At 36.2% G+C, this 21,528-nt stretch overlaps 1 protein-coding gene across 1 annotated transcript; it reads right to left on the bottom strand.

The window, feature by feature from the left end:
* Nucleotides 1-211: 211 nt before the first annotated feature.
* Nucleotides 212-18,813, bottom strand: tspan2a (tetraspanin 2a). Its single transcript, XM_079884709.1, has 8 exons — nucleotides 18,565-18,813; nucleotides 11,137-11,239; nucleotides 6,647-6,744; nucleotides 4,979-5,053; nucleotides 4,812-4,895; nucleotides 4,667-4,732; nucleotides 2,822-2,905; nucleotides 212-2,596 (listed from the first exon to the last, which is right to left on the bottom strand). Exons 1-8 carry the CDS (start codon nucleotides 18,631-18,633, stop codon nucleotides 2,531-2,533), a joined length of 645 nt encoding a protein of 214 aa, XP_079740835.1. The 5' UTR covers nucleotides 18,634-18,813; the 3' UTR covers nucleotides 212-2,530.
* Nucleotides 18,814-21,528: the final 2,715 nt, after the last annotated feature.

Raw genomic sequence — 21,528 nt, 5'->3', positions numbered from 1 at the left:
TGGACCAGCTCATGTTACAACTGTAGCTTCCTGAGATTTCTAATCTCAAAACATAGGTCATTATTTTCACGTCATGTGTTTGCAAAAGTTTGTCCATTGTATTCATTCAAGGCAAAGTTTGAGGGACCCAGCCTTGAACAAAGACTATATATTTAAGTGCTATGATGTTTTGACTACAGTATTAACATCTACAGACAATGACACTTGTATTCATGCAACATGTATTCATTTCTGTTCGATGGAAATGGGTTTTATTCAACATTGCAAAAATAAAAAAGCAAATGTATACTTGTGAGCTCTGTTTTAATATTGTTCAGGGTTTATTGACCTGTGACCATATTTTCTCATTTCAGAGCCATTTACATGCAACACAATGCTATAAAAGAGTAAAAAAAAAAAACCTACTTGAAGTTGAGGAACTACAAACTCAAATGTGCATATTACTGGAACTGCAAACACATTTATAATGGGGCTTTGTCAGTTGTAAAGGCACATCGATCAATTAAACTATTGGGTCATATTCTTGAACAGAAGACAAAGAGAAGCAATGGCTGAAGAATTTAGATATGTTTTTGATTTGGCTGCTTTTGTGCAATTTTACAGTAATATTGCAAATTACATTTGTTTAGCTCCATAAAACCTGGTGTTTGAACTACATATTCAAAATCAGCCAAGTGAGGAAGGTCATGTGGATTAACCACTTAAAGCTACAATGTCATTTTTTTAAGTTGATTCTTAGCAAAAAACACCTTGTTCTTTCAAAATGATATGTGCTCATTAATGTGTAATTACTTCTACCAACTAATCAAGAATTCTCTTAAGCGTAGAATCAGCCATTTAGAATACATACGAACGAGTGGCTCGAATGGCGGCAGCCATGTTGCGCCTCCATCTTGAAAATACATGTGCCAAAGAGGGACATACCTGGAAATTCAAGCTTCGCCTTTCGCGTTTTGACACTCTTACCCCTTTTCCACCAAGGCAGTGCTGGTGCCGGTTCGGAGCCGGTGCCTACTCGCAAACCAGTTCTTTGTGTTTCGACAGCCAAAGAACCGGTTCTCGGCCAGGAAAAATGTCTTCTTCTGACCCCAATATAGGATCGCAAAGCCAGGAGAAACATTTGCAGAAAGACGATGTAGTCCGCCATTGTAATTGTTATGCTTGAAGTTGGCGCAAGCGTTTCTGGGAAAGCTAAGATGTATGGCAACGTACACAGTGACGTAACAACATCGTTTGCTGGGCTCTCTAGTCAGTGGAAAACAAACAGGTTCTGAGAAGGTTCGCAAGTTGAACCAACTTTGAACCAGCACCAGTTCCGAACCAGGTCTTTTTTGGTGGAAAAGGGGTATCAGTGGCACCGTCATGAATGCGAGGGGGAGATTACTCGCGACTGCCGGCAGATTTGAAATAATACGGCCACCGTAGGAGTTAAAAAACCCTCGGAATGGGAGGGGCTAGAAAGTAATATTCAGTTGGTAGTCATAAACAATTTCACCGCTAGATGGTAGAAGATCCTACACAGTGTAGCTTTAAACAAGTGACACACTTGAAAAAGTCCAAATGAATGAAAACGTGTTTAAAGAGCGGAACATGGAGTCTGAAGGTTGAGTTTCCTCTCAGCAGTAACTACATTTTTTACAAATATTACATTACTATTAAGCAACATTAAATTCCTACTGGCAAGATTTTAAAAAAGTAACCAAATTAGGAATTTGTCTACTGCTTAACATTAACCAATAGCCTAGACAATAGCAGCAAACTCAAAAGGTTCCAGAGGAAGAGCAAGTTTACATTTTGATGAATAATTATGAAGCTAATTGTTTTTCTTTGTAATATCATGCACTCATGAATCTTTCACAATAGAACCAGGAACGTTACTAAATCAAATAGGTTTAATTTTGAGTTCATGCTGACTTTAAGTGTGACAATCTGTGCCAGAGGTCTTTAATCACACTCTTCCACTCTTTGGCTTCATTCAGTATCTATATGATGTGGCAAAATTACAACAACCAAATATTAATAACCAGCAAAACACAAACATATGACCCATTATCTATTAGCACAGAAAACCTGATCTACTTCACACAATAAATAACATGAAAATAAGTTGATCAATAAGAGGCATCAGAAAGCTTATTTACATCAGTAAGAAAATGGTCAGTTCACTGTGAAAGTCTGGACCGAAGAAGGACTCAAGATGTGAGAACTCTCTATTAAGTTTGAAAAAGAGACGTACACTATGTACCCCTTGTAATGATTCAGTGATAAATAAAGACAAAATAAATGTAAAGGTTAATTGGGTTACAATAGCAGTCCATGCAGTGGAGGTCATCTTCAAACAATGCAAGGAACAGAAAAGACACAAACGATCAGAGAGAGAATGCTGTTCACAAAACAGTACCACAAGACCCACACTGCCTCATGGGAGTTCCTCCACCCCGCTCCCAAGCCTGAATGTGATGGTCCGATGAGGTCAAAGAAGGTGCGCTTTGAAACAGTCCAACTGGGCGAGAGGGGAACTGTGAGGAGCCTAAATAACTTCTCTGCTGTTTCGAATGGCGCAGCAAAGAACCATGCTGAAGATCATGCCAATTATCTGTTAAAACAGTGAGGGAATGTTCAGATGTTATATACGATAAATAAATACAGGCTACAGTGTTCCCAAAAAGCATTTGAACACTTAAGCCACACTTATAAAGCAAATCTCAATTGGCTGATTTTTTTTTCTCTTCGTCTCAAAATTAAGCGATAGCTCTTTATATAAAGTTGTATATATGAGTATGTCCAACTTTGAAAAAGAATGTTGGTTTCATATTCTTACCATTATTCCAGCAATGCCAAGCCCAACGTATCCAATTATGAAGAGTTTTTCATTGAAGAAGTCTTCGATAGCTTTAACGCAATCCTTGAAAGCGTTTAAAAAGAACATTAGATGAGTTTGGCAAACTGATGATATACACACATCTGTTCACTTCTACAGATTTAGCTCTGGCTCTGACATCTGATTGGACGAGCACCAAAGCTGTTGTAAAATAGCAGAGATGTGCACACCATTTATAACTAATTATTATTCTGATTAATTAGTTAATTGAATATTAGAGTTTTATATCACATCTTTGTTGCCAAAAAGCTTTGTTGTGTTGTGCATAAAAACCCATAAACTATGTTTTAAAAAAAATCATTGTAACGCTTAACCGTATTTATGTTGATTTAAAAAAAAAAAAACTGGATGGAAATGCCAAGATTGCGTATTGCGTTTCGTCTGTGCGCTCCGAGACGCCAGTCATTCATGATGTAGGAAAAAAAGCCACAGTGGCTTGCCTGATAATATCTTACCAACCCAAGACTTTCGAACGGCAGTGTATGTTCACACATACACACACACATGAGCTGCACCTGAATAGTAGTCATTTTTTATAGGCTAAAGCCATTGTAAACACTGTTAACGCGCTGTTGCGGTATCTTCTTTCTAATGTGCTTTGCTGATTGGGATCAACTGACAGTGTGAACTTCAAAACTGAAGCACAATGTGACATCATGTTTCTCAGCCGATCAATGTGCTTTCGTGACAGCTATAAATAAAAAACTGGCGCCTTTGTGCCCCTGTGGGCTTATCGGATCAAGTGACTCATTGGACATCTTGCCGCTGTCTGCTTCATTTCTCTCTCTAAGCCCTTCTTACCTTCTCCCTCCACTGGTCTGCGCCCCTCCCTCCCTTTCTTTACCCCGTACAGAGCAACATGGCTGCCACCTAAGGGTCTGTGTCAGAACTGCTCATCATTCGAGTATGAAAGGTGTCCTTCCTGTGAGTCAAAGGGCCAGATTTACTAACAGCTTGCGCCAGCGCAAACCCTCTTTTGGCATTAAAAAACTACTGTCAGGATTTGTTAAAGACATGCTTGTCTGTCCTCATTAACACTCTCCCTGCCACTGACTCGTTTTTCTGGCAATCCGTGTTTATGGTAGGGGGCGCTGTTACACGTCTTCTGAAATAGTACAGCAACTCTGGATCCAAAAACAAGCGAAGATCTGTTAATAACTAGAAGGCATGGATAGTAAGTAAGCTAACGTAATCAAACATTCAACAGCATATAAATCAAAACTGCCTAATGTTACCAAATGAAATGTTTAAAAGCAGAGGCTCTGTTCTTTCTTTGGATATATTGACTTTTTATTCATACAACTAAATATTCTGGGGGCGATGAAAGTTTTGTGAATATGATAAAAAAAAAATGCTGCTACTGGCTGGTAACTTTTTTAGAAAATGCTGGCGGGGAAAGAGTTAAAAGCAACGCAGAGAGACACTTTTGTTGAATTTTGGACCAATGTAGTTTAACTGTGGGCGGGGATAGCACTGAAATTGACAAAATTTCCTGTTGCTCATTACTGTTGCACAGTATATATATATATAAAAAATAATAATTATTTTTATATAAAATAATGCAAAATAATAGAGCTTCGTGGCCTATAAGGAAATAATTATGGATGGCAAATCATCTCAAATCACCTGGCATTGAAACATGTGTTTCTCTTCAACTAATTCAAGAGATTCCTTCAGAATAGTGAACTGAATAGTGAATTCCAATCAAGCAGAAGAAGTGGCAGAGGTGAAATGATATTGAGCCCTCTAACATAAGCAATGAAAGATCAGTGCATTTTAACTAACCGTGTTAGGACTGGCTTCAGTGCACAGATCAGGAGGGCGAGAAGATTCAGTCCCACAGCACTCCAGCTGTGAAATAAGAACAGACATTACATCCACACAGACACTATGGCCACAGATCATTTACTAAATCAAATGCTTGACTGACCACTTTGTGATAGATGGTGGCAATAGCAGTCCCGTTGTCATTTCCCAGAGTGGACTCATAGTAGGTTTGTACATCATTAATGATCTAGAAACACATGTGCGATTATTACATGACAGTTCATTTCATATTTATGCTCAATAAAATGATTGACACGGTGCATGCAATACCTTTTCCTTATTCAAAAAGCCAAAGACTCCGGCAGCGACCTCTGCCCCAAAGATCACCAGAAGGCAAGCAAAAAACTACAAAAGAGACTTCACTTTAGATCATACTAATTGCAATTCAACAGGATCATATAACAGGATATCAAGAAGGTTATTTTCAATTATGTAAACATTTTATTTTAATTTAACACTGTGCATGGGTCGAGCATAATGAGACCAGGAACATGTATTAAGGAAGTAAAAAAGCTCCATTTTGATTTAATGTTTAATTTAAATTCTTCAGTGTTGACAAAAAAGTGCTCAAGGCAGAGTTGGCTGCAACTCATTACTATGTAATTAATTACTGTGATTTAATTACTTATCCCTTGAAAAAGTAAAGTAAGGGATTACTCTTAATTTTTCTGTCATTTAATTACTGTTACTTATGATGTAATTGCATTAAATATTATATAGACAATAGAACAATTCTATATAAAACAATAGTGGATTTAACATCAAAATGTTTCAAATGTACGTTTTTAATGAACAGTAACCTTCTTCCTTTAAATACTTTGGTCAATTCAAGAATAATTTATTCAATTTATTATTATATATTTGAAAGAATTAAAAGAGCAGTTTCATGTTTATCCTTGTATTGTTCAATGTGGGATTTGATTTGGAAAATAATTAGTAATAAGTAATGCAATACTTTTTTGTAATTAGTACAGTAATACAGAAACAGTGTGTTTCAGGGTATTTCTTCATTTATTGTTGCGTAGTTTGTACTAGAGGTGTTCACAGGTCCACTATGATCTGAAAACCCGAGTCCAAACTTTGACAAGTGCCTCGGACACGGGTCGGGTGTGATATTAGTAGCCTCTGGTCTTTGGTACTTTTAAATATATGTGCTTTTACAGATATAACCTGAGAATACCCGAATTCTTTCAAAATATGCCAACTTTTCATTATTCGTTTTGACCGTTCAACAATATTTTATTATTTAAAACGAATGATTCTACTTTATTCCAGGCTTATATGTGTACATAACCAAACCCTCCTGGATACCGTGTTCTGCAACACCCGAGGCATTCGAGGGAATGATTAATGTTAGCATTCATTTCAATTTATGTCGTTTGAGGTGCAACATAAAGCTTGTGAGCGGTCGGACTCGCTCGCCCCAGAAGAAAAATGATTTACTGTTGCCAGACACATTAATTACAGAAAACCATCTATATGCAGTACTAAATCAAATGAACAAAAATGAAACCATAACTGTATATTTTGGTGTTTTTCCTCAAACAAAGCAATTTGCGAAAATCCACAGGAAACATTTTCACACATTTTTGACATACTCAAAGCAGATATTATATGGCAACATGGCTAAACAGCTAACGTAAACGTTTGTGAACTACAAATAAGGTAGAAAGATGGGCATATTTTTAAATCTACACCTGCCGTGGTGTTTCATATTTGGTGTTTCGGTTGAAAAAGTCCCCACTCAACCACTATGCAGGGGATCGGGTTTGAAAAAAAGTTCTCGGGTCTCAAGTCTAATTTTATCGGGTCAGGTTTTTCTTTTTTTCTTTTTTTCAAATGAATTGATGCACATCAGGTTTGGGTGAGAAGTGATTCGAGTCAATTCGGGTCAGGTACAGATCTTAGGACCCGAGAAGACCTCTAGTTCTTACCCACCGATCCCAGAAGACACTGTGACTCTCTCACGGCCCCAAAGCAACCGAAGAACCCCACCAACATCATGACACCTCCTGCTCCGATCAAGATGTACACCGCTGCAGGGAGAACAGAGTATAGTGTAATGTTGAAAGTTAGTTCTAGAAAATCTCAGCATGCAGTTCATTATATGACCAGATGATGGCAGAACATGAATAGGTAATAAAATCATTTATTAATTTCAACTGTAACTGTCATATGCTCTAGTACAGATGGCAGATAAATGAAAATAATGTGGACCCAGGTGTACTTTTAGATGACTGAGAGTGAAAGCAACTGATTCAAATTTTATGAAGGTTCTGTAGGCATTTCCTGACAGATGGTCAAAATCAAAATCACCTTTATGTGTTAGGTAATTTCCCACTCAATGTAAACTACAATCCCACACAAAAACACAATGTTTTGCATATCTATGCATTGAAGTGAGAAGTTTGAGTTGCGCTTCCTCACATATCTCCAACAACCAGTGTCAAAGGCCTCGGCTCAACAGAAACAGTCTTTGTGTGAACAACACATACAGACACCACAAGCTCAACCGTTGCCCTGACGCCTTAATCGTATTTACCGGCATGGTTTTATTTTTCCCAAAACAGTTAAGCGCAAACCTTACCCTGCAGCCGTTTTCATTGGTCATCTCGATCACACACACACACATACACATATATATATATATATATAGTACATATATATATATATATATATATATATATATATATATGTGTGAAATAAAAAAATAAATATATATATATATATATATATATATATATATATATATATATATATATATATATATATATATATATATATATATATATATATATATATATATATATATATACCCTAGCAATGCAAAACAGTTGCACATTGTGGCAGCAGGTTTTGCATGAGCAAACAGCACTCTAATTTTCTTTAGAAAATGTGAAACTGTAGTTAAAGACATAACATTTCAGATCTATTTTGGACATTCATGATTACGGGATCTTCATGATCTTGTTGTCATTCTCCTCTTCTTGCCAATTATCTCACCATAGCAACAATTCAGCCACCCCAGACGCAGGGCGCTGACACGTCTGCTGTGCCACACTCACTTGAGACCGCCGTTGCTAGGATGGCACAGTCTCCCTCGCGAACAACTGCTTTCCCTTGCCACTTTAGACAAGCTAGAGCCATACTAATTAATGGAAAAAGATAAACTAGAGCAAAATCTGAGGGCCTGGTGAAGCTAAACGCAGATAAATATGCTACAATCCCTGTTGTTTAACGCCAGACTATAACTTAAAAGACAATTGTACACAGGTTTACATTTCAGATATGATTCCATTGACATTTCCATCCTCGAAGGAGTCAAGAAGGCCAAAAGGCTTGCCAGAAAGCACAGAGCTGGAGTTTTGCAGAGGTTTTATTAAGGCTAAAGGAAGACAAGCATCACAACCCACAATAATTGATCCCCAAGGGAGAAAATAATGTTGTTTTCCGAGTACAGAACAAAGGAGATTTGACACGAGTCCTCTGTGAGTTCAGCAAGCTAAAAACACCAAGCCTCCTCTACTCTTGACTTCCTAATTGCCAAATGGATGGAAAACAAGCTGACATTTAATATAAACAGCCCTCCTCCTTTCCTTATACTATAAACACTGAACATCTCTAAATGGGCAGAGAGCTCTCTTCAACATGCCAGGACTCAGTCAATTCATTACTTGAGAGCCCGGAAAATGGGCAATTGTTGTTTACCAATGATGCAAGAACATCAACAGCAAGAAGATGAGCAAATGGAAAGTCTTGAGTTTTCTGAAAAGGTGTTTACCGAAAGATCACATGCTGTCAGTGTCGACTGGAATTATATATGCACGATATAGCAACAGCTAGATGCGAAAAAAATGCATTGGGGGGGGGGGGGGGGGGGGGTTGATTTCACTTACATTATTATTCAAATAAAAAATACAAAATACATTTTTACAAAACCATTTCAACCAGTAACTCTTAGTTTTTAATAGTCCAGTCTTTGAAAATATGAAGAAAAAAAAAAGTTCAAAAAGCCCAATCATCCATTTACAGATGTATCACAAATCTATTTAAACATGTACTTAGATGCAATTGATTTAAAAAAAAAAATTCCCACCACTTCTGTGACTAAAATAAGTGTAATTTGCATCTGGTAAATACTGCAAATATCTGAAATATCTTTAGCTAAGAAGTCTGAGTTAATAAATAAATAGAATATCTGAGTTGTGTTTCATATGGAAATAAAATATCCTAGTGTTATACAGTATATATACTAGGAAACAGAGACTATATTATGTATTTTTGCAGAATCTTGCTTCCTGTTTTTGTCTCCTGCATCTGCTGCATTAGCTTCATAGCACATAGTTGTTTGCCAAGTGATATTCTTCTGTTACTGGGTAGACACTGTTTGTTCCAAACACAAACATATTGCCAGGAAATGCTTGTTATCTTATGGTCTACTATGAATCCACAGAGCATCTCTCACTTCTTCTTTTTTTATTATCGCTCTGTCGCCGAGACATCATTGAAACGTTTATGCCTTAGGTTATACCTGGTTGAAGTGTCTTCAGTGTCTGGGTATCAGCATATAATGTCAAGACCCAGTTTTGCAATTTGTTTCATAACCATTGTGTTTAGCACTTGCAAAGTAGTTGTTTGTGCATTATGTAGCTCCGGACAGCAGTTAGCAGTCCCATATAGATCGTCTCATTGCTGCCACCAGTGGAAAAACAGCAGGAAGCCGCGTTATTAATGTGCAAATAAATGCCCTTAACCGCAGTTCTACAACTAGAGACACCAATCAACACACTAACCATTACAAATAAACCAATTACTGTACCACTCCTCTGCAAGACCAATGAGGTATATGTTGAGACCAGCTTTCCGACCAACAGCAGCTCACCAAACGGCTGCTCTAGGGACTAAACCGGAGCTAAAGGGGAAATTACGTTTTTATAATTAACCGACACCAGTTACAGGCCTTCCCCTATGAGAAATCAGGTTTGGCTATTAGCAAGAACTATCAGTGTCCCTGCTTATTCATCACAGCTAAAACCAATATCAGATTCGCCATTACAGAGGCCATTAGGGCTCCATGATGCAGATGGGAAATTTCAGCTTGAAATTGCCGTTGGAGTCCGGTGCTTTATTAATAGGCATTGGTGTTGTGCTTATTTATGAAACTGTGAGGTACAGTAAGGATTTCTTTATGACAGTTTCTGTACTTTGTGATTAATAAACAGATAACGTACCATGGTAGAATTAATGCTGCCTTCACGACACATGCAATCAGAATTATCGTAAATATGAGTTTCCTAGTTAAAAATAGGACATGAACACCCTCTCATGTTGTATTTACCACTGGAAATCTCTGAGATCATTTTGATATCGGAGTTCCCGAGTTGAGCGTGCCATAAACTATAAACATGACGATTGCTGCTGTGACAGGAATGCTGTATTAGTTTTTTCACAACAGCTACAACACCTTGTCTTATCATTAGAGTAGTGCATATTTACATATATGAATAATCATTTGAAGCGTATTGTATGTTTGTATACACAGCGAAAATAGCCTGTATTTGACCGAAATTACAGAATCGCCAGGAAGCTGATTATCTAGACAGCGCTGTGAATGTTTATATAGTTGTCAATGAATGGGACACTACATTTCATTTTGGCTTTCCAAAGATTTTCCCAATAAATAGGCAAGAATAAACCTAGTGACCTCCATTATTCCTGTTCTTTCCAACAACGAAGCACTTAAATGCAATGAGCTAATAATCATGAAAGTGGGAAATAGGAAATTTCCGCTAGCACATGAAGGCAGCATAATAAATGCCACATTATCATTACAACACATACTATTTATCCCATGATATGTTCATGGGATTATTCACTGTCACAATATCTCTATATAGCACAAAAAGTTTTTTTAATCTTGTGAGATCTAATCTGATTGGCTGGCTTTATGCAACAAAAGTCAGGGTGCAAAGGTTTATTTCAGTCTTTCTTGTGTACACAATATTTTTTTCTCTGTTTTCTTAGTTTTTAGAGGGACAGAAATTTAGATTACAAAGTCTGCACAAATTTCGTAATTACTAAATTGACTAAAATGAAATAAAAATAAAGCTAAAATAACACTGGCCAACACTCCTGTGCAATTATTATTTTTCTTTATTTTGCTCTATCATTGTAGTATCAACTATTTCAGATAAACAAACTCCTAAATGGTACAGAAAAAGAAAGGAAACTGTGGTTAGCCATTTTATACTCAGTCACATGGCCCATTTTTCACAGTTTCTCCTATTCATATATTTACAGTGTAGTTTCCTCTCTTAAAAACCCCCAAGTCTGCTTTCATGACACCATATTTTGCGTTAGGTTTATGAAACCTACAAAACTGTTACGTAAACATTTGCTGTGGGCTTCAAAAAAAATTTGCAACTCACCAATGAAGAAGTGTTCAGGGGCATCGTTTTCGGCTAAGAGGTTGGCCGTGTCTGGGTCAAACCTCAACCATAATCCCACAGCCAAAACCACTGAACCTGACAGCTGGAAACAAGAGTGAAACAAATCAGAAACATGTGCGGAAAAAATTCACTTCACGCTGTTTTTGTGACCTTTGCTGGTCCTTACTCCATGCCTTTGATTTCAAATTCTGCACTGGTCTATTTAGTTACAAACACATGAATGCAGGGTTTGACTTTGAGAACAGGATACTTTGTATTTTTCCCATCACCGTAACTGGAAGGATAACCTTGACTAAAATAGAGTATTGATTGTAATTCTGTAAGATAAAGTGTATTATTGTGATACCCTAAAACAACCTTTTGTCCATCTGTAAGGTCATCAGAGAAAGTTTGTTTGCCTTCTAGTTATCAAGTCAAAGGGAAACCTACTAGACATTTTAGATTTACAAATTTTAGTGATGTGGTCAAGACCACCTAAACCGAGGCTAAGTCGAGACCAAGACCAGACTAACATTCCTCAAATTCATCTGAAAGATTAACATTTACTGCCTGAGAAATGTCTTATTATTAATAAACTATTACAATTAGAATAATAAGAGACTATATAGAGCTGTTACTAATCAAATGAAATCACTAACAACAAAATGTATCTTTTCACAGCAGAGGTGGCACAGTTCATCTGAATTGGTACAATTACAAATGCACAAATAATGTTGAGATTAATGTTATAAAAATAACATTTTGTTTATTGAACATTTGTATAAAATTAATATCACTTTGCAATTGTGATCATATCACTTTGCAATTGTGATCATATTTGTGAAAACACCCCTCTCGCTCATGATATTGCTTAATTATATCATATGTTATAATATAAAAATCAAGATATCAAGTACTTTTCTGCAATCATATCTTGAATTTTGTGGGCATTTGTATTAATTTTGGTGACATTTTTGACACAATTCCTTATATAATTTCAGACCCGCCACAACAGTAACAAAATAAATGAAATTAGAAATAAGTTATTGATTGCATTTGAAGCAGGAAGTTTAGCATCCAATTCCATTATGATGTTAACAAATAAATCAGACAATGCAATGGCAATTTAGCGATATCAACGCTGTTGTGGTCTTGAAATAAAATCCAGAATCCTCTTAGTCTGAGACCGAGAACAAATGCAGTCGAGACAAGATCAAGACCTTCAAAAAATGGCCTTAAGACCGATCTCGAGAACTAACACTAAATCTTTAGAAATTTACCCTTTCCAGTGAGTCAACAGTTAATGTTTGCTCAGTTAAATCAGCCTCAATATGCAATTTTGAAATGGTGAAATTTTAATAATAATTATGACAAAACTCAGTTGAAAAAAAAATCTATTGATATTAAAAATAAAATTATTAATAGATAAAAAACATAACCTATTATGACCTTTATATCTCATCATTTTGATTGCTAATAACTGACTTTTTAAATTCATAATTCGAGTTTTTGTGACTTTTTGTCTTATGTGGCAGATACGGGCTTTCATTGAAATGACATCATAATCTTTGTGGAACAGGTGATTATTGCAAAGGCGACTAAATTTTGACATCACTAATGTTATCCGTGTGCAAATACATTTTTAAGTGTAAATTGAGAATCTAAATAGTTTTTAAGGCCACTGTCTACTTTGGTGCCCATCTCTATGATCAACAGGCAGGCTGTGCCAGTCTGACAGGCTTGTCCTGCTGGTATCCACCATCCCCCAGTGCCATCCCCTGCCCCCTCATACCCACCCTATGCAACACCAGGACATAAAACTGCACAGGACAACGACCCACTTCTTTTTTTGCCTGCCCTCTCAAAGACAAAGGCCTTGCTGTCCAGCGCAGTGAAACCACTCTACAGATAACCAATGACTGAAGCCACTGTGCCCTAAATTACATCTTACACTAACCATTTAAGCCAATCTAATGACCATTAGCACAGTGTGATGTGGCCTTTGAATGGTTCCTATGACATTTGTGTGGTTTTGAGCAACAAAGAGCGAATGAAGAGAGGCTTTAAAAGAACTTCATTTAAACCCTTCATTAAAATAAAGCTGAAATCAAAACTTACCTTAACATTTTTCAACTAAAACTGATTTTAGTTCAGTTAATTGCATATATGCCACATTTCTAATTTTAGTTCAAGTACTAAAATTACTAAAGCTGAAATAAAACTAAATTAAAGCTAGAAAAAAAAAAACTACAAATGCACATAACAAAATTACTAAAACTTAAACTACAATTCAAAATAAAAGCCAATTCAAAATATTAATAAATGCCACAATAGTATATAAACAGTACTTATATAACACTGATCTAATATACAATCTATTGGCTTAAATGTCGAAAATGAACATTTTCTCATCAATTACTTGCATCCATGTAATTCCAACCCTGTATAACAAAACTAGCAACACCAAGGTCATATGCATGATCAGATCAAATATAAACCTTCTAAGTCGCAATGGATAAAAGCGTCTGAAAAATGTAAATCATATTTCTTTAGCACAAAAAACTCAATTACAGAGTGTTTGAGACTGAGCTTCATTTTTACATTCAACAAAACAGGATGGTGATTTATACTAAAAGGATCAAAAAAAGCACCATAAAAGTATAAAAATACTGGTAAAGTATTGTCTACTAATAATCTTTCTTTAGATTTTAATATGAGGCCACGTAACTTGCAGCATAACAACTGGTCACGTGATACATGAAAACCAATGGCATTTATATCAGTGACATGATGCACCAATAATGGAAGGCACCATTTTTTATTTGAGCATAAGTAGAAATTAGGAGGTGAAGATTATGAGCCAATAACAGCTTTCACTCTGTTTCTCGCAAAAGCTATCGTCTGACTTCCGAAGACTCGGTATATAACGCACTAATCGCATTGACGGAATAACATGGCGTCAGAAAAACGTGGGTGTGTCTCATTTAAGGGTTTTCACCACACGTCATCAATCCGGAAGTCGGCCATTTTGGAGGCACTGAACGTAAACAATGGCACTGAACTGAACGGACTCGCAAATTTGGCTGATTATTGCTGCTGAAAATGGTAGAGTTTTGGACTGTACTAATCGGTCGCACCGGGAAAAACATTTAGAGTTCTTTAGACTGTCAGAAGTTAAAGAGAAGAGTGCAAAAAACTGATGAAAGAAGCCATTTGTGGTTGAGAGAGGCACAGCATCAGCCACATGTGTAAATGAAGCGTTGACTATGGCTAAAATGTTGACGTAGTTAACTATGGCTACATTCACACTGTCATTCCAAATCCGATTGTCTTTGTATCCGATTGGAATGTGATCTAAAATGATGTCCACACTGTGTATCGCAACTGTCCAGATCCGACTTGTGTGTCCATGCAGCTCTTTGGCAATATGGCAATATGGCAATGACGTTGTGTTGTTGGAGGGTTTGCATTTGCAATAGAGATGTTGTCTTATTTAAATTTTACAACATGGAAATGTGTAGCCGCCGCGCTGGACTACTGCGTCCTGAGCATTGGTCTTGAGCCTGCTGCAGAACTGTAGGAGGCTGGTATGCACAGCTTTTTTTCCACGCTCTTATCTGCGCCGGTTTCAAAAATAATAATTTTCTGCTCGTCCGGCACTTTGCAACAACACAGCCTTGTTTCGGCAGCGACTTTCAGCATGTTCCCTATAACAACGTCTGACGTTTACATTTTACGTGGCGTGAGAAAGTAACATACCACGCAAAATCCGATCAGAGCGTTCAGACTGAAGCGGATTTCCTGATATGTGATTTGAATAGGATTTCAAACCACATATGGATGTAGCTTGAAACGGATTTAATGTGCTTTTTTTGGACTGACAACGTAGCCTATGTCGGGATAAGAAATAGAAGGAAGAATTGCTAGAGAAGCTAGCTCGTTCGGATCTTTACCACATATTAACTTTAGTTTGGCAAAATTTCGCGCTATTTCCTGCTTACTATGTTCTTCTCTATATGATTTCGCAGCTTCCATGTGTTTTTTCCGTGGTTTATTAGTGTAACAGTGTGTTCAGTAGTACATAAATTGTGCAATTCACATCCGAGTGCCTCCATAATGGCCGCGCATCCGGGTTACCGCGCAGAACGTGATGTCCGTGAAAACCCTCTATCCCTTTAAGTAGGAGTAGTATGCAAGGAAAACCAAAGGTATCATTCATTTAGACGGAGATGAATTTATGCACTTATAGCACTAAGCTGGATTTAACTTTTATCAAAGGAATAATAAAACGAAGTGTATAAAGCAACTGAGACCATAAAATGATCAAATATTAACCTTATCCACCTCACGGAACATGCTGTAAAATTATTATCTGAGGACGTACAGTGCATGTACTCTGCTTTGCATGTGACAAAAACTTAATCAACAATGTGGCGTTATCTTTGAAGAAATGACAACACCATTATTATCCAGAAAGTTGTTTCAGTCTCAATGCACCCTTCAGAATACAATGCAGCCCAGTGAATAAAGGGGTGTTGAATGCAGCACAAGAGGGTTGTACACTTTCAATAACTTTCCTTAGTAACCCGATCTTTGAGAACTAGCTTTGAGGGTTTGCCCATTCAGCATGTGCAGCTTGAATCTTAAAAAAAAGTTTGCACAGCCACAGAGAAATTTCAAAGCCCCTTATGATGGATTATGTAAGTTGTTTGCTTCTTACGTAAAAGTCCAAGTATCAAGGTAAAAACGATCACATTCTATAATTTAGGGTACATATCACATCGGCAAAAAAGTGTAAAAACAATATGCTTTCTTAATAAAACAACTATTGGTTTATTTTAAAATATTTTATAAGTGTAACTCGTCAGCTAGTTGCCAATATCACCATTTTGATATTACAAATAAAAAGATGTTTTCCCTGGTAATTTTGCAAACTCTGTTACCAGCAAACTGTATGCCACTATTAAGTGCTACACTCAAGACTTCTGAGAATTTTATGTTTTGCAGATATTTCTGTAAAATTCTCAGCATGTTCACTAAGGACAAGAATATTTTGTAATCAGAAATCTTCCTTAAAGATCATTTTGATAGTTTTAAGAGATGTTCTGCAAAACTCCAGTCCGTGTAGATGTAAACTATACCCTGAAAGAATATCAGAAGCAGCATTCTAGTTATTTAACAGTAACATAGTTGACACAAGAAACATAGTTGACTGGACACATTGTTACAATGACACTCAAGTCATTTGCATGTGAAGATCTCTTATGTTTTCACTGGCATGTAAACAATAAAGTTAATTTCGTAAAATAAGTCAAATATCCCTTAATCCTTCCTCATCCTGATTCACCCTCATGCACATCAACACTCAGTCTCCTCTGACAAATAGGGTTAAATTATGATTAAAAACTAATCCATGACAAATAATTCATTATCATCAGAGGACACAGTACTGTGTGTAGGACCATAACAACTATTTCATTCAAGAGTTGGCTCTACAGGGTAACTTATTTGACAGGTAACATAGTTGACAATGTTACCATTTTCACTCATAATTTCAAGGGCAGGCCTTGTCTGGCCAACCAAGCGTTTTGTTTATTACTTGATCAGGTTAACCTCAAATTTTAATATTTACTTGAATTAAAAATCATTAAAAAAAATATTGCAAACCATAACAATGTACCAAACATAGTTGACGGGCAATTAGTATACTCCTTGACAAAAGATCATTGGAGGTAAAATAAAAAAAATAAGAGGATATTTAGCATAATGTCTTCAAAATATCTGCCGCCGAAGAAAAAGACCACATGATGCTTGTCATATGTTTTTTGGATAAACCATTTTTCCGTGGTTCGGTTAGTAACATGCCTAGTTGACAGAATTTTTGCTTACAGTAAAATGAAACATTTTCTTATTTGAAAGAAAATTACATTTAAACTCAAAGGTTTTTAGATTTTAGAAACAAATGTAGTTCTAGACCCACTGACTTCAAAGAACGGACAAAGCAAGAACTAATTTAACGGACATAAAGGCAATTTCAAGCAAACTAAAAAACAGGGTGCACAAAATATTTGTGTGAGATTATAGTATGCATTATCTTAATGGATAAAATATGATATTTCTAAAGAAAATTGTTAGAAAAAATATAATCATCATTAATGTACATAAAATGTACCCTAAATTATAGAATGACCCACATTCAGCTTTAGACATATATGCTTTCCACTTTAAAACACAATTATGGATCCACACAGTACTTTCTAAGACTTGACTGAAGGAAATCACATCACAACCTCAAATGATCCTAAATAAATAAGACCAATTCTGTTTATCTGGCTATACATGAGTTTTGTTGAAAATGTCACAACAAACTGACAGCCTGTTAAACATTTGTCACTCTCAGCTGGTGGGGTGTACTAGAAAATGGCCAAATAAAACATTGAGACACTGTCCACAATGCAAGTGGATGGATAGAGAGTCAAAAAAACAATAAGAAACCGTTTCTCCTATATGGTATGGCATAGTTAGTTAACTGTTATATATACATACAGCCGAGACTTGGCCTATTCTCTAGAAGTGTGGTTTTTGAATATGTTGGTTTCAAACACCTAGTTAAAACTGTACTAAAACTAGAATCATTTTGTAAAATATAAGTTCCAAATTAAAATGCAAAACAAGTAAACACAATAAAACCACAGAAAATATTAAATCAAAAGTCAGCTAATGAAGGTTTTACTATTTGCATTTAGCTTAAAAGCCAATGAATAGGCTACATTAATTATTTAATAAATATTACATTAAATTAATAAATACAGATATATTGTGGTAAATGGCTTTTTCAAAATAAGGTACTACTTTAAAATCAGTGTCAATAAACAATAAGTTCCCATTGAGACATGCTGACACAAATCCACGCTAAGAATATTCACTGGAGAAAAAAAGTGTGCAGCTTGCCCCGTTCTTCCTTATAATAGACCATGGATACTATAAACATAAAAATATATAGCTTTCCTCTAAGACATAGGCACATTGTGGCTGTGTTTCAAAATCTACTGTCTATTTATAATGCACAAATGATGCTCAAAATGTCTGCACGTGCCTATGAGGCTCAAAAGTGTTGTCCAGATAGTCGGCTCACTAGGTATTGAGACAGAGCCGACATCTGTCACCTGTTTGTAGTTTACAAAAACATCGGCATCCTAAATGTGTAGCTGTTGTTGTTGCTAGAGTCCATAGAAACCTGCATCATGCGAAAAAATAATAATAATTGTGCCGAGACAAAAAAATCATCCTACAGATGTTGAGCAACTCCTAGAAAACAAGGCGACAGCAAATGCACGTACACTTGTGTCAGTGCAATTCATTATAGATCAAAGCATGTATGTGTGACATCATCGTCACGCAGATATCATCAGCACTGTTCGCACTTACCCAGAATATGAAGTTGAAGACGAACAGCAGGTATTTTACACATTTCATGCCTCCCTGTACTTTGCTCATCCTGCCAGCCGTTTCGTTTCGCGCGCTCGCCGTTTCGACCAAAATGTTTGCGCAAATGTGCAGGCCTGTCTCGGAGATTTAGGTCAGTAATATTATTCAAGCAGAATCCACTCACGGACCGTCAACACCAGCGCTGCTCGCGTGTGCACAGTGTGAGAGAGAGCGCGCGCGCGGATCAGCACCGCCCATTGGTCCAGCAGGACACGGGGGCGAGGGCAATGCTTCTTTCCCGCGTTTTCCTGAATATAGATAGATAGATAGATAGATAGATAGATAGATAGATAGATAGATAGATAGATAGATAGATAGATAGATAGATAGATAGATAGATAGATAGATAGATAGATAGATAGATAGATAGATAGATAGAACACACGCCTCACACACAAAATACAATGATTGTCAGTTTAGAATTGCTTTAGGCATTATGTTTGAAACTACGGTGTAATTTACAACGCCTTCATCATGTGGTCAGACATTCAGGGTATTCATTACTGAGTATCTTTCATAAGGTTTGTTTCACTACACAATGAATCTGTCACATTCACTGTCATCTCAACGACCATTGTCTGCTGGTCTGAGGTCAAACTCGGGACACACTGATAATCTTGAGATAATCTTTCTCACATTTTCATTAGAGACTGTCATATTTATCCAAACCCGTGGGAGTTTGAGTATTTATACATAGCAATGTAAAACAAATCAGGCTTTATATATATATATATATATATATATATATATATATATATATATATATATATATATATATATATATATATATATATATATTGTATACTTACTCATATTTAGTTGTATAGGGTCTTTAGCCTTCCCTGTTTGGGTATAAACTTTAAAATACTTTAAGACAATGATGCCAAAACACAAGTGGTGCCAACAAAGAAGAGATCAACAATGATGAGCTTGGGTTTATAAAATATTAGTAAGCTTGAGCTAACCCTATAGGCTTTGACCATTATCTGAGTTGATCATACAGCCAGCTAAATATCAATAAAGTCTTCACATACAGTACTTGGACACAAACGGACGTGAATTTAAAGAAGAAGAAGAAGACATATCTTTAAAATTCACCCAGTGTAGTGGGATATTTTAATAAGGAGTTAAATGTACCTCCAAAGTGTACATGTGTACAAGTGTAAATGTACACTCGGACATACACACACACAGACCGAAAGAAGCACAAGGGAAGGAAACACCATAAAAAGACAAGAGTGACACATGAGGACTTATCTGCAACTATGCAGGATTGCATGTTGCAAGCTAAGCATAGAAGTCACTAGACTGTGTTTTCCCCAGTTCCTCTGGAAAAACCCAAAGTGGCCTAAACAGGAACAATGTATGTGGTTTAGGATATATAGCCTACCTCAGAAAAGAATGTTCAAGTGTGTTCATTTTCTGATGTTCATCTCTAGAGGGAGTGAATTCTCTCTAGATCCTTATTTTTACCTGCTGCTATTTCATAACCTGAGAAGCTCAAGACGAGAACAGGTTATTTTTTATCAGATTGCTTGCGTGAACTGCTTAGAAGTAAGTTACTCTTTGTATATCCATTTTCTGGGACTGCCCTGGGAATGGATTAGCTGAAGAATCATAATCTGTAACCTTTTGATAATTTGCTAAAAAGTTTTTTGATTATTGTTATATTTCTCTTTTGTTTAAATAAACTTTTATTTTATAAAGACAAGTATTTTTTCATCTACTTCAGCTGTACAAAGAAAGTTCAATAGCAAAAAAAATAAATAGGCATTTGTATATCTTCACCTGACAAGGACAAAAAAGATCCAAGAAGCTTTCACCGGACGGTAAGCATGTAAGATCTTTTGAGTCAATGATTGTTATTGTTGTATATTGTGTTAAGGGACATACCTTAGATTTAACTGGTATAACAAACTAGCCAGTGTAGTAAATCTGACCTGACAGCAAAAGACCACCTAACTAGGGGTTAATCAGGCACTGAGGTAAATACCAGATCTCACCACACCAGATATAGTGGTAATGTTATAGCACTGAGTTATGGTCTGGACAAATGGTTTTATAATAATGAGTGATAATTATAAAACCATGATTTAATAAAGTAATATGAAAAGTAATAAAAAAATAATATTGATTTCAAAGTGGAAATGCTGCTATTTAAAAGATTTATAATAATCTCAGGAACATGGTTTCCCATGAATCAAGCACAACCTTATAGAGCTGCAATAAAATCATGGCATGGGGTATATGAGCAATAAATAACGTTACATTAATTTAACACCAATTTCATAGAGATAAAATGTGTGTTCTGTAAGAGCAGTGCTCCCTCTTGTGATAAAATATGTAGGCTGTGGTTCAAACATGTTTAGTATTGTACAACAATAGAAAGTAAAATTGAAGAAACTGAAAGTAAAATTGAGTGAAATAACATCTGGAATAGAATTTCTGCATAAACTGCGGGTTACACTTTATTTTAAGGTGTCATTGTTACAGTGTAATTAAGTAGCCTACTGAGTAATATTAAGCAACAAACTTACTATAGGGTTAAGGTAGGATTAGGATTTGGTTGAGGTTTAGCTGCATGTAATTATGCTTAATTTACTGTTATTTCTATGGTAAGTATATGTATTATGTAACAAGGACACTGTAAAATAAAGTGTTACCAAACTTCGTTCTCACTCATATTACAGAGGAAAATGCAAACAGTCATCATCCTGGAAAGCGTAAATGAGCGAATGAACCACTAGGGGGCGACAGTTGTTTGTTTTTGAATCGCTCCATCCAGCGATGTTTACTGTTGTACACCTTATCACTTTACATAGCTTACCATAATACACAGTCATATCTCGATTAAGACTTTTAGACTTTTATGTGAATGTAATTAGGGAATCTTTAACCTTTCTA

This window comes from Squalius cephalus (assembly GCF_949319135.1).
Source record: "Squalius cephalus genome assembly, chromosome: 10".
Classification (NCBI taxonomy): domain Eukaryota; kingdom Metazoa; phylum Chordata; class Actinopteri; order Cypriniformes; family Leuciscidae; genus Squalius; species Squalius cephalus.
Note: the sequence above shows the minus strand (reverse complement) of the source record. Positions and strands in the feature narration are given on the sequence as shown.

What these genes read in the sequence shown, in the direction of transcription:
- tspan2a (XM_079884709.1), bottom strand. Translation starts at nt 18,633, where the DNA reads ATGAGCAAAGTACAGGGAGGCATGAAATGTGTAAAATACCTGCTGTTC. An exon ending in TCTTCAACTTCATATTCTGG is followed by an intron (nt 11,240 to 18,564) that starts GTAAGTGCGAAC and finishes TCTTGTTTCCAG; the next exon opens with CTGTCAGGTTCAGTGGTTTT. An exon ending in GCTTTTTGAATAAGGAAAAG is followed by an intron (nt 4,896 to 4,978) that starts GTATTGCATGCA and finishes ATGTGTTTCTAG; the next exon opens with ATCATTAATGATGTACAAAC.